The sequence below is a fragment of the Myxine glutinosa genome, chromosome 8, assembly GCF_964187855.1.
Source record: "Myxine glutinosa chromosome 8, kmMyxGlut1.1, whole genome shotgun sequence".
In the NCBI taxonomy this organism is placed as follows: Eukaryota; Metazoa; Chordata; class Myxini; order Myxiniformes; family Myxinidae; genus Myxine; species Myxine glutinosa.
Genome location: NC_136268.1, coordinates 88,714,548 through 88,730,444, shown reverse-complemented (window position 1 = coordinate 88,730,444; position 15,897 = coordinate 88,714,548). Strand labels below are relative to the sequence as shown.

At 43.4% G+C, this 15,897-nt stretch overlaps 1 protein-coding gene across 1 annotated transcript in view; it reads left to right on the top strand.

Moving 5' to 3' along the window:
• The window catches only part of LOC137432687 (SH2 domain-containing protein 4B), a 145,956-nt gene extending 135,301 nt beyond the window's left edge, over positions 1–10,655 (top strand). The window contains exons 8-9 of the mRNA XM_068124797.2: positions 4,185–4,402; positions 8,578–10,655. Coding sequence (XP_067980898.2) covers positions 4,185–4,402; positions 8,578–8,673 — 314 coding nt within the window. The 3' untranslated portion in view covers positions 8,674–10,655. The remainder of the gene's footprint in view (positions 1–4,184; positions 4,403–8,577) is intronic.
• Positions 10,656–15,897: the final 5,242 nt, after the last annotated feature.

The following is a 15,897-nucleotide window of genomic DNA, read 5'->3' as shown; positions in this document are numbered from 1 at the left end:
GTCAGGTCTTTAAACACGTTTGTGTGGCTTGAGGAAACCATCTTTACACACTGGCAGCTTTATGTTGCTGCTTCTCGGGTTGGGCACCCCACAAAACATTGGATTTGTCAACAAGCCAGTATAGGGAATGCCAGCCACCACACCACATAATGTTGTGAATTGTGAACTTTTCACATGATACACAACTGAAACATAAGCTGCCATCATAGGTAAAGTACTATTATTTTGTTTCTCTGTTGTGCTATATTGTGTTTTGTTTTTATTGCCATTTCTGAACTTTACATCGATCTTTAGCTCACCTGGAACAAAAATTGTGCAGGGGATGTATTAGCATCGTGCGGTGTCCGTCAGTCCGTCAGTCCGTCAGTCAATCAGTAAGGCTGTATGTAAACACTCAGATCTTGTATTTGTTGCTGTTTAGATTTCATGCGTGACATCTTCCATTTGCACTTGTCTATGGAATTTTTTTCCAGGTGGGTTAAGGATACCTTCCTGGCATGTGGTGTTTGTGTTGCATACAAATTTGCTTTGGTAGTCAGTTGAACTTTTCATGTATCCAGCCAATCTTACAGTTGTCATTCGGTGCACTTGGTTGAGTCCCATCAGGCCGCTACCCCCTCGTCTCGGCAGGTACATTCTCGGGATGCAATGGTTTTTGTAGAACATTTTGTGGATGGTGAGGAGGCTTGTTTTGAGGTCTAGTTTATTGATTTCCACTTGTGACCAGTTTATTATGCTGCAGCTGTACTGGAATGCTCTCCACATCCTCTTCAGCCTCTCTCCCTGTTCCTGTGGCTAGGGGTGAGCAAAGCTTTTCCAAGCTAAAGTTTATCAAAACATACATCTGTTCCTCTGACACAACAAACACTTGTTGGGCTATCCTCGTCAATAAAACATGAAATTACACAAAACATCCACCTGAAGGAACTTGTTTCTGTATTTGATAAACTCAAAGCACAGAAAGTGAAATTCTAAATTGTGATCATCAACTTTGTTGCAGGGCCGCATAATATTAAATCACGTAATCCATATTACACATTATAATGTGCATTTCTTCGAGTGCATATCCCGTGAAATATGTCGAACAAAGAATGTACTCGTACAACCATTACCATACTCCATTTCATGTATAGTAAGTCGAATTGTAAAAGCAGAAGTTTTATTAGCTCCCGTTGGACTTGGTCCGAAACGGGGGCTTATGGACTGGGTCTCGTCTGTTCATCCATCCGTGCGTGCGTCCGCAACCACATCTCAGAGATGTATGGACCGATTTTGTTCATACTTGGAACACAGTCAATACATGACGGTTTACAAATGCACATCATTTTTTTTCGCGATGGCCGGCAGGAGGCCATTTTAGTTTAAAAAAGCTCCGATGTGATGTTGAACACGTCCTCAACCATTTCTCGGCGATGTATGGACCGATGTTGTTCAAACTTGGCACACAGATAATGAATGATGGCATACATATGCAGTATGCACGTCATTTTTATTTTCGAGATCAGATCCAAGATGACCGACTGGTGGCCATTTTGTTAAACGTGGCCCCAACCATTTGTTGAACATGCATGGTCTGATTTTGTTCAAACTTGGCACAAGCACAGTACATGACAGCATATACGTGATTCTCACTTTATTTTGCGATTTGATCAAAAATGGCCGACTGATACTGGCGGCCATTTTAGTAGTAAAAAAAACCCCCCGATATTGACATCCTCAAACCTTTCTTGGACATGCATTCACCAATTTTGTTCAAACCTAGCACAAAGATAAAGAATGTTGGGATATATAATCATGTCATTTTCTTTCGAGATCAGATCCAAGATCGTCGACTGGCGGCCATTTTGTTACAAGTGTCCTCACTCTCTGAAGACCTGGACAAAATCACAGACTGGTCAAACAAGTGGAACATGTCTTTCAATCCTGACAAATCTCACTCTCTTACTATGTCTCTCCGAAAAGATCGACTGGACAACCCTCCCATCTACTTTCTCAACAATCCTCTCCAAGAAGTTCTGTCGCTCAAGCTTTTGGGTCTCACTATCTGCCATGATCTTTCTTGGGAAAACCACATTTCCAAGCTGGCCTCCAAAGCCAGTCGCCGACTGGGCATCCTCCGTCGTGCGAAGTCCTTCCTCGGCACACCTGAGCTCCTCACCACATACAAGGCTTTCATCCGCAGCTCAATGGAATACTGTTCTCCCCTATGGGCTGGTGCTCCTGCCTCACACCTGGCTCGGCTTCACGCTGTTGAATCCAAAGCTTTCAAAATCATTGGAATCTCCCGCGATGAAGCTATCTCTGAGGGCCTTTCACTCACTCACCGCAGGCAGGTAGGTGGCCTTTCTGTCTTCTACCGACTCCTCTCCGGCCTTGCTCCCCCAGCTCTCTCTGTGCTCTGTCCCCCAAATATTCCTACAGGTCGCACAAGATCTGCCAGCAACCCTCTGATGGTTAAACTGCCGAAATCTCGGCTCTCTGCTCACCTTCACTCTTTCATTCCTCTTTTCTCCCGCCTGTGGAACAAACTCCCACACTCCCTTCAATCCCTCTCCTCCCTCCAGGTCTTTAAAACAGCTGTTCACCACCATCTCTTATCTTCCCCCATCCATAACCTTGATCTTTTCTACCCCCACTAATTCACCCCAGATCCACCTTGTTTGAAATTCCAACTTCTTTCCTGGAAATCCTGGCAGTGTCCATATGTTTATACCTCTCCCACCCCCCCCCCCCCCTTCACATGCCTCCCCCCCTTCACATGCCTCCCCCCCAAAGCCCTCTCCCTCCCACAGATCTCTCGATGTCTCCATGTCTCTCGGTCCCTGCTCTCAAATGTTGTGTTTGTGTCCTTCCCCCTCTCTCCCCATCTTGTCTACCGCTCCCGATGTTATTTGTTTTATGTGTCTGTTTGTCTTTCTGTGTGATTAATGTTCGCTCTTTCACGAGCCTCGATCTTGTATACAAAAAAAAAAAAAAAAAAAAAAAAATAAATAAATAAAGTGTCCCCAACCATTTCTTGACATGCATGGACTGATTTTGTTCAAACTAGGCAAAAAGACAATACATGAGAGGATACATATAATAATAATAATGCATTTCTTTTATATAGCGCTTTTCAGGGAGCCCAAAGACGCTTTGACAGAGTGCAAAACATAATGCATAGCAAAACATACAAACAATTGCAAAAAAAAAGAAACAATAGGGAAATATTCAAAGCAATAAGGAGGGAGAAGGAGAAGAGATAGTCAGGGGTTAAATGCTGTGGGTTAAATGTTGAATGCAGTGTTGAACAGGTGGGTCTTGAGTGATGTTTTGAATGTGGTGAGTGAGGAGGAGTTTGCGATTTGATCAAAAATGGCCTTCCACCATATGCATCCTTCCACCATATGCAGAAGATTTTGTTTTGTAATCGACCAAAGATGGCTGACTGACGGCCTTTAACGGCAAAATTACTAAAACCATGGGAGCTATCACATTTTATGTCTTTTTCTTCTTCTTCTTCATACTGAATGAATGAATGAATGAATGATTGTTTTGAGGCCATTTTTCATACTAATGCACAATATTCATTTTTCCAAAGTTAAATGGGGGAGTGGGAGGAGGGCCCAAAACTGTAGACTTGCCCATGGCACCTAATACCCTTGCATCTGTTCCACCGCAATCAGACCATTGCCACACCATGCAAGAATCTCGTGTGGAGAAAGTTTTTGTCTATAACCTTTAATACTGTCTTGGTGCATGTGAGTGATTGGGCCCTAAGTTGTATCGCGTAAGCCATAAAAGTCTCTTGAGCACAGGGGATAAAGCTTATTTATAGAGAATTGATAACTGCTCGGTGTTTGCTTCTCGTCTTTCCAAACTGTTTCTTTAATATCCAACGGTCCGAATCAGACGACCAGATTATGTACATATGTATTTATTGTACATGACAAAGGGTGTGTTGAAAAGTAATGCCTCCCCTTGCTTTTTCTCCAAACAGGTAAAGATATTTAAATGTCATTTATTTTAGTCCAAGTATTCACCCAACCACAAAACGCATTGTTACTTGTGGACTACAATATGACCTCTTCCCTATTGTACAGATTTAAGTCTTCCATGGTTTAAAATAGGTTCCTTTGTTTGAAAAGTAATCTTTTGATTTGTGATGTTAAATGGTCACACAATGCTGCATGTCTGCACTGCAGGCATCATTGGGCGAGATGAGGCCGAGCGGTTACTGCAATGTGCTACTGAGGGTTCCTTCCTGCTTCGGGTGAGTGACCGTGTCTGGGGCTACGCACTTTCCCTGAAAGATTTAGGCTGCATCAAGCACTTTCTCATCGATGCTTCCGGAAACTCTTATATTTTCTTCGGCGAGGATCTGAAGCATACTACACTTTCTGCACTCGTGTCATTCCACAAGGTAAGTCTGTTTGTGCAATATTGTATATGCATTCTTTACTTTTTTTGAACTTTACTGTTGACTGTTCTACACTTGCTACATTTGTGAAAATATGAAGTTCATATCCACTCCAGGTACCAAAGTATCTGAGTTTATTTTGAAAGTAAAATTTACAAAATTGACATTATTTACTTTGTTGGTAGCAGTGTTGAGTCCACTCAGCTAAGTCACATCTCTGGATATTACTGTTCCATTTTCTGGAAACTATTTTTGCCGATCCATATTATTTGCCAAAAGAGAAATTAATTACCTCTGCCACCGAAGATATATGGAGGTTATGTTTTCACCCCCTCTATCTGTTTGTTTATTTGTGAACAAGATATCTCAAAAAGATGTGGACGAATTTGGGCGAAATTTGCTTTCCAAACTCTCTGCTTATGGCATCCATGGCCAACTCAGTCACTCAAACGTTTGGGTCTCACTGTCAGCTATGATCTTTCTTGGGCAAACCACACTTGGTTGTGGCCAAAAATATTGGCATCCTTCCACCTTTTTCAAAGAATGCACCATTTCTTCCAGAAAATTGTTGAAATTAAAAAATCTTTTGGTATCCACATATGTATTTCTTTGGTTTGCAGTGGAACAAAACAAAAAAAGGCTGAAAAAAGCCCCCTGCCCAGCCCAACGTAGGAGAGGTAGGGAGAAACCACGAATAGGGGGAAAAAGCTTTATTATTCGACATCTCATGTGCACATTTTCAAAGCTTTGCTTCAATATTTGGTGTGCCCACCGCCCGCCGACCGAACTGCCTCCAAACGCGCGGGGTAGGATTCCAAGAGAGACACAAACATTTCACAAACAAGTCCATTTCTTCGAGGACGTTAGTCAAAGTCGTGAGAAGCTCTTCCCTGGTGTTCTGGAGGCATTGTTCAACTCTGTCCTTGAGTATCGCCCCCAAATGTTCACAGGCGTTGAGGTCAGGCGATGCTCCCGGCCACTCATCGTTTCTGAAAAAATCGACCTTGTTCGCCTTCAGAAGATTCTGGGTCGCCAGTGCGCTCATGCACGGGGCTCGGTCATGCAGAAACGTGGTCTCCTTGATGCTGAGGACATTTTCTGGGTTCTGTAAGAACGGAATAACATGGTGGGTCAGCACAACGTCTCGGAGGTATTTGCCATCCCATGATTGTCCTTGCTCTTTGATGACCCACATCAGCCTTTTCGCTGTGAACATCAAGAAGACGCCAACGCACCATGCTGTCTTCGATTTCTCTCGAATCTTGAGTTCTTGTGGAATGTCATCATTGTGAAGAGCTCAAATTCTGTCGTTCTGGAAGTTGGGACGTCGAACCTCATAAATGAAAAATTCATCAGAAGGGGCCAGGAAAAGAAAATCATCAGAGGTCCACTCGCTCAAAAACTCACAAAACAACATTCGATTCTCGACGTTCTTCTCCGTCAGCTTCGGTGCTGGAATTTGGTGAAAAGCCTTTGCGCCAATGGACTGAAGGAACCTGTGGTTACTTGATAAGCTCTTCTTCTTCCCTCGAACCCGTTCAATCTCCTTTTGGAGCCCTCGAATGCTTTTCTTCTCCTTGGCAAGCGACAATGATGATATCCCTGCTTTCCTGAGACAACATTGTGCTGTCTGTTTGGGCCGGCTGTCCATCTCGCAATCGAAGGGATCACGGTTCCAATTGCGTTTGACGAAGTCCTCAGACCTGTTCAGGTACTTGGCAACCCAGGATCGGGATATGGTTCCCGGCGTCTGATCCCTGGCGACTCGGAACGCGATAGCCATGATGCGGCATATCCACCTTTTCTTCTCGGAATCACCTGACCACGACATCACTTCACAAAATCTGCAACAGAACAAGAAAGGCTCATTAGATCATTATGAAATTTGGTATTTGAGATGTCAAATGAATGATCCTTCCCGCTATATGCCCACCATTGTACAGTGGCGACCCAGTAGAGCTGGGCAGGGGAGGGGGGGGGGGGCAAGGTGTTGGGACACCCTACACCGTACGCAATGTTATCTGGAAGTTTAAGGCCCATGGCACCGTAGCCAACCTCCCTGGACGTGGCCGCAATAGAAAACTTGATCGAAGATTGCAGCGAAGGATTGTTCGAATGGTGGAGAAAGCACCTCGATCAACTGCCAAACAGATTCAAGCTGACCTTCAGACACAAGGTACAAAGGTTTCAACCCGCACCATCCGTCGCCAACTCAATGAAAGGGGGTTCTATGGTAGGAGACCAAGAGGACCCCACTGTGAGAGAGATGTAAGATAGCCTGACTGGAGTTTGCCAAAATACACCTGAACAAGCCAACATCCTTCTGTGAGAATGTTGGTTTCGCAGACAGATGAGACCAAATTAGAGCTGTTTGGTAAAGCCCATCAGCTCTATATTTACAGAAAACAAAATGAAGCCTTCAAAGAAAAGATGCCTTCCCTGCAGTCAAACATGGAGGAGGTTCAGTGATGTTTTGGGGTTGCTGTTCTGCCACTGGCACTGGGTGCCTTGAATGTGTGCATGGCATCATGAAATCAGGAGATTACCAAGGCATTTTGGAGTGCAATTTTCAACTCAAATGTCAGAAAGCTGGGTCTCCGTCGAAGGTCATGAGTCTTGCAGCAGGACATTGACCCCAAACACACTAAAAAAACACCCAGGAATGGTTCAAGACAAAATGCTGCACTGTTCTGAAGTGGCCAGCAATGAGTCCAGATCTAAATCCCATTGAACACCTGTGGGGAGATCTGAAAACAGCAGTTGGGAGAAGGCACCCTTCAAATCTGGGAGAACTGGGGTAGTTTGCACAAGAAGAGTGGGTCAATCTGCCAGTAGAGAGGTGTTTCTCCCCAAACTCCCAAGTTTCTGCAGAGGGCATGCGGTCCACCAGCAACCCCCTTCTGGTGATACTCACAAAATCCAGAATCACTGCTTCACCACGACTTTCATTCCTCTTTCTCCCCCCCCCCCCCCCCCCCCCCCACGTGTAAAGCAAACTTCCATATTCTCTTCAATCTCATTCTTCCCACCAAGTGTTCGAGGCACCTGTTCACCACCATCTCAGATCACCCACCTTCCAAACCCTCATCCCTCCCCAGACCCATTATTTGTCTCCCTCTATTTTGTCCCTCAACCCTGCTGTCCCTCAACCTGTTCTATCTCCTCTATGAACCTTGAATTTGTATCCAAAAAAAATCATCAGTGTGGATGGGGCAACGTGGGGTGGGCATATCTGGCTGTTCTTCCTGCCAGCGCATTCTGATTGAAAATGCTGTGCATGCGTTAACCCAATGAGAAGCCAGTGTGTAACGGGTCCTGTTGGACATTGCCAGCATTGCAATTTAATGTTTTTGGTAGGTTTGCTCTTTGTATATGACACAGTTCAATAAGGTGCTCAATGCGACTCAGCGGTATTCATTGTAAGGGTTGTACTGCTGTTCAGGAGATTTGTCGAGTCGTTTGTCAAAAAATGCAACAAAATGGACACTAGCTGGTCCAAAAGCAATCGAATGCAATTTTTGGTGAAAATGATAATCTATCAACAAGGTATCTGCAGTAAAATCGCAAAAGGGCTGTTGAGTTGTGGCTGCTAAAAGTCATTGCAAAGTGGATTCTTGTTGCCCAATCATTTGGTTTATTTTGGGGAGTGAAGAGCATCCTGTCTTTTATCTGGATCAGCTCCCTTGGCATCATGTTTTAACAGCATACTGGCCAATTTGGGTCACAGTCCATCACTAACTCAAAGCAACATGGCTCCCACCCTCTTGTTGCTCTAGGCGCGTACACTTACGTGCTGTTCCCAGGTACATCCATGCCATTAGTCTCTGGTTACATCATTTGGATCAAATGTGAAAGCGGCAGCCTGAAAATGTATTCCATTTAGACGAGAATGAAAAATAAACATTCAACCATTTGTTAAACTTTGGTGATTGTTCCAAACTTACGGTAATTAAAATGGTCATCATGTTATCGGTGATAAATCTGACCCCCACCCCCTAATTAAATTGCATGCTTTTACGAAAGTTGTGTACAGCTAACTTTTAGAGAAATGCACTAATATGAATAAGGCAAATCTGACATCTTCTCTTGCACTTGTACTTGTAATATGGTCTTGGTTTCTTCATTGTGCGAGTCATGATAAGGTAACATGACCAACACACATTCGTATTTAATTGCAGAGCGAGCCTCTCACGGTGACTGGTGGAGAACTACTGAAGTTTCCTTGTGGGCAGTTGAAAGATGGTCCTCCTGACTATGCTTCTATTCTACCTTAAAATGTCGGGGAACTTGTGACCGATGATCTGCCTTCAATGGTTCGTCTCCTTTGCTCATCCAAAGTTTCGATAAAGTATCCATTTTGCCACTTTCCTTGCTGGTAGCGGTGGCTTTGTTGCAACCTACTTGTTGGGGGCGAGGGAGGGGATGGGGTTAGTTTTGGGGGCGGGTGGGGTGAGCAAGAATTCTTCACAACGTGCAATGGTCACTCAAGGTTTTCCGACACGGCCTTCCCAGTTCATTTCGAACCATCCGAAAGACCTCTGGAACTTGCTCTCATATGCTGGATCGGCTCATTCATTTTTCACTGAGATAGTGGAAAGATCATTGGGGTTTTTTTTATGAGAAAAAGCTAGTTTTCTGCACAAGTGCATTCAAATTTTTGGACAAAATGTCAAAACGGTAGCTTAACGTTTTTGTTGCAGTTGTTTTTGTTTTGTGACGTTCCGTTCTTTAAGCCGATGAACACTGTTCTGTACATGCACAACAACTGCCTTTTTTATATGCAGAAATGCCTGAGCATCTGAAAAGTTTTGTCTCTTGTTAAAATTCTTCAGTCGAATTTTCTTGTTTTTGGTTTATCTATATTTACTTAAATGTTTCTTATTATTTTTATTCATGCCTTAATGGGAAGCAAAATGACAATGGTGTTGTCGAATAAATCTACGGAATGGTCAAATGTCATGAGATTTGTGCAACAGGTTTCTTTGGCTTGTTGAGATAGCGAACATTAGCTGCTGTGGTACCATTGCTGCTGCCAAAGAAGGTAGTCGCCGTTGTCTGTGAAGCAACCAAAGATAAACGCGAGTCAGAAACGTCTTGTCTGTGTGATTACACGTCGGAGCTATCGCACGCCATGCTCCCAATCTTGTCACGACTATGTGTGTGATTTTGTTGAGATTTAAACTTTTTTTTACTTTTAAAATTTTTTTGCAGCTTAACTCGGACTGTTTGGTCAACAGGGAACAGATACTTTTGTTTATATCCACTTGGCCTTGTTACTGAGGTTAGCCCATCTGAGAAATAACTTAGTTTTTGTTTTTTAGTTTTCTTTTTATTGTTCGGAGTAGCTATTTCCTTGCATTTGATTGTTTTGATGAGGGAATTACAAACATAATTGAGACTACTGCATATTGATGTCATTTCCTGCTTTCCTTGAAGAAGGATTAATAGCTATTAAATGGAACGCACAGTCACTGCCTTTCTGAAAATAAGAAAACAATGCACCTGCCATTCTTGATGTGTGGTGGTGGACTTTTTTGACCTGAATGGTGGCAACAACTTGGCGTTTATTCAATACGATATTAATGAGTGGAAACATGGTACTATTTTCTTCAAAGGAACTGACCGTAGATGTTTGGAGTTGGTTCCTGACCTCTGTACGTGGGTACTAATTCACTGGTCTACCATATACATCTTAGAGACACCATTCTGATCGACGTATAAATATTGTCGTGGCCAGGACAAATGGCTGATGTCGATTATTCAATTCTCAAGGCACACAGGCCCTGGTCAAAAATACATGGGGGTTCACAAACTTTAAAAAAAAAAGAGAATCCTCACCATTCTGTGCAGCTAGTTGTCTGTAAATTTCCAACAGGTTGTCTTTTTAGTGACCAAAACGATCAGTATTATTTGCTCTTCATTATCTCGCTTTCATCAATCTTGATTTTCAGCACATGCATTAAAGCAGGAAATGTGACGTATATGGACAAATACCCTCAAATGATCGATCTACATGCATTACTCTGCCTCTTATAAAGTACAAGTAAAATTTCAACCACTCAAATGTTTTTGGTGTCCAACCTACCCTAAGTTCTTGGCACAATCCTACTTGTGTTGTAATACTTTTGACTGAAAATAATAAATGCATGTGATATTGCATACCGGATCCACATATGTAACCCTCCCCCTCTACACTCGTGTGATGTGTGATATCAAATGTCTTTTGGCGAATAATAAAGGTTTGCTGCAGATTGGATTTTTGCAGTCACTGCAGTTTTAAACACTTAAAAAACATCATGGTGGATTGGAAGAGGTCAGGAGCAAGGGAAGATTAACAATGTTGGATATAGTTTTCATTTTTCTGTTGAGGAAGCCTTATCAAATGAAAGACAAAATACTGCATTGGAATCATCAGAAGGAAACCGAGTAAGCAGAACAAAGTTAATCAGGAGCAACCTGGGTAGGATTTGGGTTTCAGCTGCTTCTCCTCTACCCTTAAACCAATTCAGGGGCAGCCGAGCAAGCCTCATACAGTGCATTCAGAAAGTATTCAGACCCCTTCACTTTTTTCACATTTTGTTATGTTGCAGCCTTATGCTGAAATCGTTTAAATTCAGTTTTTCCCTCAATTGCTGAAAGCCCGCTTGGAGTTTGCAATAAAGCACCTAAAGGCGCCTCAGACTGAGAAACAAGATTCTGTGGGCTTCCATGTGTCTTTCACTGAAGAGAGGCTTCCGTCTGGCCACTCTGCCATAAAGCCCAGATCGGTGGGATGTTGCAGTGATGGTTGTCCTTCTGGAAGTTTCTCCCATCTCCACACAGGATCTCTGGAGCTCAGCCAGAGTGACCATTGGGTTCCTGGTCACCTCTTACCAAGGCCCTTCTCCCCTGATTGCTCAGTTTGGCTGGGGGGGCCAGCTCTAGGCCTTCTTCTATTTAAGAATTATGGAGGCCACTGTGCTCTTGGGAACCTTCAATGCTGCAGCGATTTTTTTGTAGGCTTCCCCAAATCTGTGCCTCCACACAATCCTGTCTCTGAGCTCTGCACGCAGTTCCTTCGACCTCATGGCTTGGTTTTTGCTCTGATATGCATTGTCAGCTGTGAGACCTTATATAGACAGGTGTGTGCCTTTCCAAATCATGTCCAATCAATTGAATTTACCACAGGTGGACTCCAAGCAAGGTGTAGAAACATCTCAAAGTTGGTCAAGAGAAATGGGAGGCACCTGAGCTAAATTTCAAGTCATAGCAAAGGGTCTGAATACTTATGTCAATGTGATATTTCAGTTTTTTATTTTTAATAAATTTGCAAAACTTTCTAAAATCCTGTTTTCTCTGTCATTATGGGGTATTGAGTGTAGATTGATGAGGGAAAAAATGAATTTGAACGATTTCAGCATAAGGCTGCAACATAACAAAATGTGAAAAAAGTGAAGGGGTCTGAATACTTTCTGAATGCACTGTATATGTATATTCAAGTACCTGTATATTTGTGTGTGTATATGTATATATATATATATATATATATATATATATATATATATATATATATATATATATTGTAAGAATTCAGATAGATAAAGAACTAGACCGACACTCGGTGGAGCGCATATCTCCACCAGGCTGAACAGTTTGTTATTGTAAGATAACTGCTTTATTTGTCAGGCCAGAGCTGCATTGCAGTTTTGTGTTTTTCACAAAACATGGGGCAGCATTACATCTTCTCTCCTTCACAATGAAAATCAATTGAAAAATTACGTTTCAGAATGAAAATGCACTTGGATACAAACATGAAGTAGCAACATAGCATCACGTTACATCTCCTCTCCTTCAGAATGAAAATCAAATCAAAGATTAAGCTTGTCCGGACGCTTTACAGCACAGCCTCAGCGAGCAGTGTTGGCAGTGGACTCAGGGCATTGTTCATCAAATGAAACAGGGAATTGGGGGGGCAAAGGAGAAACATTATGGTGATCAGCGGGGGCAAGAGAAGGGGAGGAAGAATCGTTGGGCTCATCCTCATCAGAGTTTCCAATACCTGGTTTGCATATATAGTGTGATTGGCCAGCTTGCTTGAAGATTGGAGATGTTGGCGATTCCTGCAGAACAAACGGTTGCCTGATCGGAGCATATATGACCAAGGCGACTCGTATTTTTGTACGATCTCACCAGGAACCCATTTGCTAGTGCATGCCACTGGTTCCATGCAGACCTGCTGAGCCTGAACTCTAAAAGGTTGCCGCTCTCGCGCTATCTAATCATGATAGAACTTCTGCTTTTAAAAATGGCGTTTGTCATCATAAAAGCTATGGGATATTGGTACAAGTAAGCTATGCTTAGCAGGCAGGTCCTTCAGGGGGAGTGGTGCGGTGGTCTATCAAAGCCAGATGTTTGTCTATTTTCTTCCACAATTTGTTTACAGTCTACTGCTCTTTTAGCTTCACCATTATCATGAGCAAATCGAGGCCTGGAAGTAGTTTGGTTGATGCCATAATCAAAATATAACAATTTGAACTTTGGACACTAACAAGGACGCATTGTTACCCCGAAGACCCTCAGGTATATCATGTCTACTAAACATGGACTTCAGAGCATCAATTGCCATGTGGCTTCTCATATCCTTGAGCTCACATACCTCCACAAATTTCGAATTGGAATCAACAACTAAAATGTACAGTTTTGATTCAAACCCGAATAGGTCCAGTCCAATGGTCCATGGCTGCCTGGTTGAAGGTTAAATCTGGAATCTGTGTCGGTAGCGGTTCTGGAGGAAGCTTATTCTGGTAATCCGCACATGCAGTGCAATTGTTTGTTTTTTTTGTTTTTTTTACTGCATCTTCGATCTGCTGGTGCATTGCTGGCCAATAGAGCACTTCCCGAGCCTGCTTTTTGCCTTTTACAATATCAAGGTGAGAGCTGTGTATGATATGTAGAGCATGTTCTGACAGAGATAAGGTGGCACTACTATCCACATACCTTTATAGATAATTCCATCAGAGACAATTAATTCACTGAGTCCCATTATGGTCTCGATGGAATGGGCACTTCACTGGTTGTCGAGTGTGGATCATTTCCAACAGGTGTCGCAATTCTAGTTGGGTCTGTTCCTGCAGCTGGGCATATCTCCTTGTTGATGGAGATAAAGTCTAACATGGAGACCTGCTCCAGATTAACTTCTTGTCCCGCCAGCTGGTGTCAGATAAGCATGAGACAGTGTATCTGGGAGTAGCCTGTCTTTGCCTCTTTGATACACGACTTCAAGATCGTACCACTGCAGATCTAACAGCATCCTCTGCAAGTGCATGAGCAGACAGGTGTTTTTTTTTTAAATCTCTTGAAGTGGCTTGTGGTCCATGGATAATCACCGTCTTGCCGAATATGTAGCAGTGGAATTTCATACATGCGTGGAGGATTGCAAGCATTTATTTTCCGATCAGTGCATACCGTTGTTCCACCACCGACAGGGATCGCGAAGTGCATGCAACAGGTTTCCTCACCTATATCAAGACGCCACCGACACCGCTTTGACTTGCGGAAAGCTTGGTCCTGTGCATGTTGCCAGTCAAAAACACTATCGGCTCTCAGTAAAGCTCGAAGTGGTGCATTGACCACTCAGTTGGGGAATAAATTTAGCCAGAGAAGTAATGAATCCCAGGAAACCACAAATCCTCTTTATTCCATAGAATTGGCATATCATGGAGGGCTTCAATTTTTGAGGGCTAAGCCTGGAGTCCATCTGCAATAAGTATATGCCTGACATACTGAACCTCCTTTTGGTGAACTTTGCGTTTTTGCATATTCAACTTAGGATTGTAAGATGCAGCCCTCTTCATGACTTACTTTAAAATGCTGTCGTGATGAGCTCGATCTCGTCCTGCAATCAAGATATCGTCCATGGTCGCTGTGGCTCCAGCAATGCCATCCAACATCTGGTCCATGATATGCTGAAATATTTCTGGGGCACGTTTCAATCCAAACGGTAACCTCAGCCAACGAAAACGACCTATAAATGTATTGAAGATCGTCAGTTGTGACGACTCCTCATCCAGGAGAATCTGCAGAACCCCTCTTTGCAACCAATACAGAGAATAACTTGCCTTGTGGTATGTTAGAGACCACCTCTTCAACTGTCTTCATGGGATAGTGTTCATGTTTAATGGCCTTGTTGAGATCTCGAGGATCCAAACGTATTCTCCACTTACCGTTGTGCACTGTAGGTACCATTGAACTGACCCACTCGGTTGGCTCCTCCATTGGAGTTATGAAACCCTTATCTACCATACTGTTCAGATCCTCGATGATTCTCAGCATCAGCACTGCAGGTTGCTTTGCAGCATGTGCACCACAATTGGCTGACTGATCTATCTTGATTAGGTCGACCCCAGGCAGGGTACCTGGAATACAAATTATATCAGGAAAGTCTTGTAGTTCTGGGGAAACCGATTTTCCATCCGCTGACTGGACCATTGCCAGGGAACTCAGCCGAGCAATGAGTCCAAGGTTCTCGCAGTCTCCCCAGATATCGTATTCTCCTGATTCAGGTTGAACAACTCCCATGAAACGATTACAGGCCTCATCTTGAAATCCAGGGAAATATCTGTGGACGCAGCCAGCTGAATGATATAGTTTGAACAGGTTCTCAGAGTTCTTTTAGACTTGTGAAGTTCAATGTTGATCGGTAGTCTTTGAAAATCCCTGAGAGTGAGTGTATTGCACTTTGCACCTGTTTCAATACAAAGGTAATGGTTGCAACGCCACTGACACGGACAGTCTGGTACCATTTGTCACCTGCCAGATTGCCGTTGTTGTCAACCTTGTATGTCCGAAGAACTTCTGAATTGTTTTCCCATTGTTGTTCCTCGTTTTCGCCAGCATCGATAAGGTGCGTTTTGCACAGTCACTGTCGCCTATGGCACACCAACATCCCGTGGTGGGGACGTTTGCAATAGGAACAGGTGCAGCCCATTGCACGACGTTCTCCTTAGTTCCACAAATGCAGCTCATCCTTTCCACACCTACAGCATGCTTTGAATTCCTGTGGCTGCAATAAGGAGGTATGAGGCCTTGAACGATTTTTTGAGCTATAGTGGCTGACTGCAGGCTGGCAGTTATTTTCATCCCACACAATGCAAAATTGCTTACGAGACAACTTAAACTGTTGTCCAATCTCCAGAGCCTTTGCTAGTGTCGGTGCTTCACCTTGATACAGTAACCTTTCCTGCACCTTGGGTTCATGAATACCAGTGGTGATCACATTTATTAGAACTAGAGAAATACCCGTGTGGGAGGCCAGAAGCAAATAGGCAATGCAGATACGGCAAATGCTAAAGCATGAAACCAATAAATTCCACATTCCTGTAGCACCTTCAGTCACACATCAGACATGGACAGCAAGTTCGTGAAGGACTTCCATGAAAAACGTACCTGTTCACAAACAAACGGGTACGTTAACGTATAGAAACATCGATCAACGGCATCTCCTGGGTCCGTGGCAAATC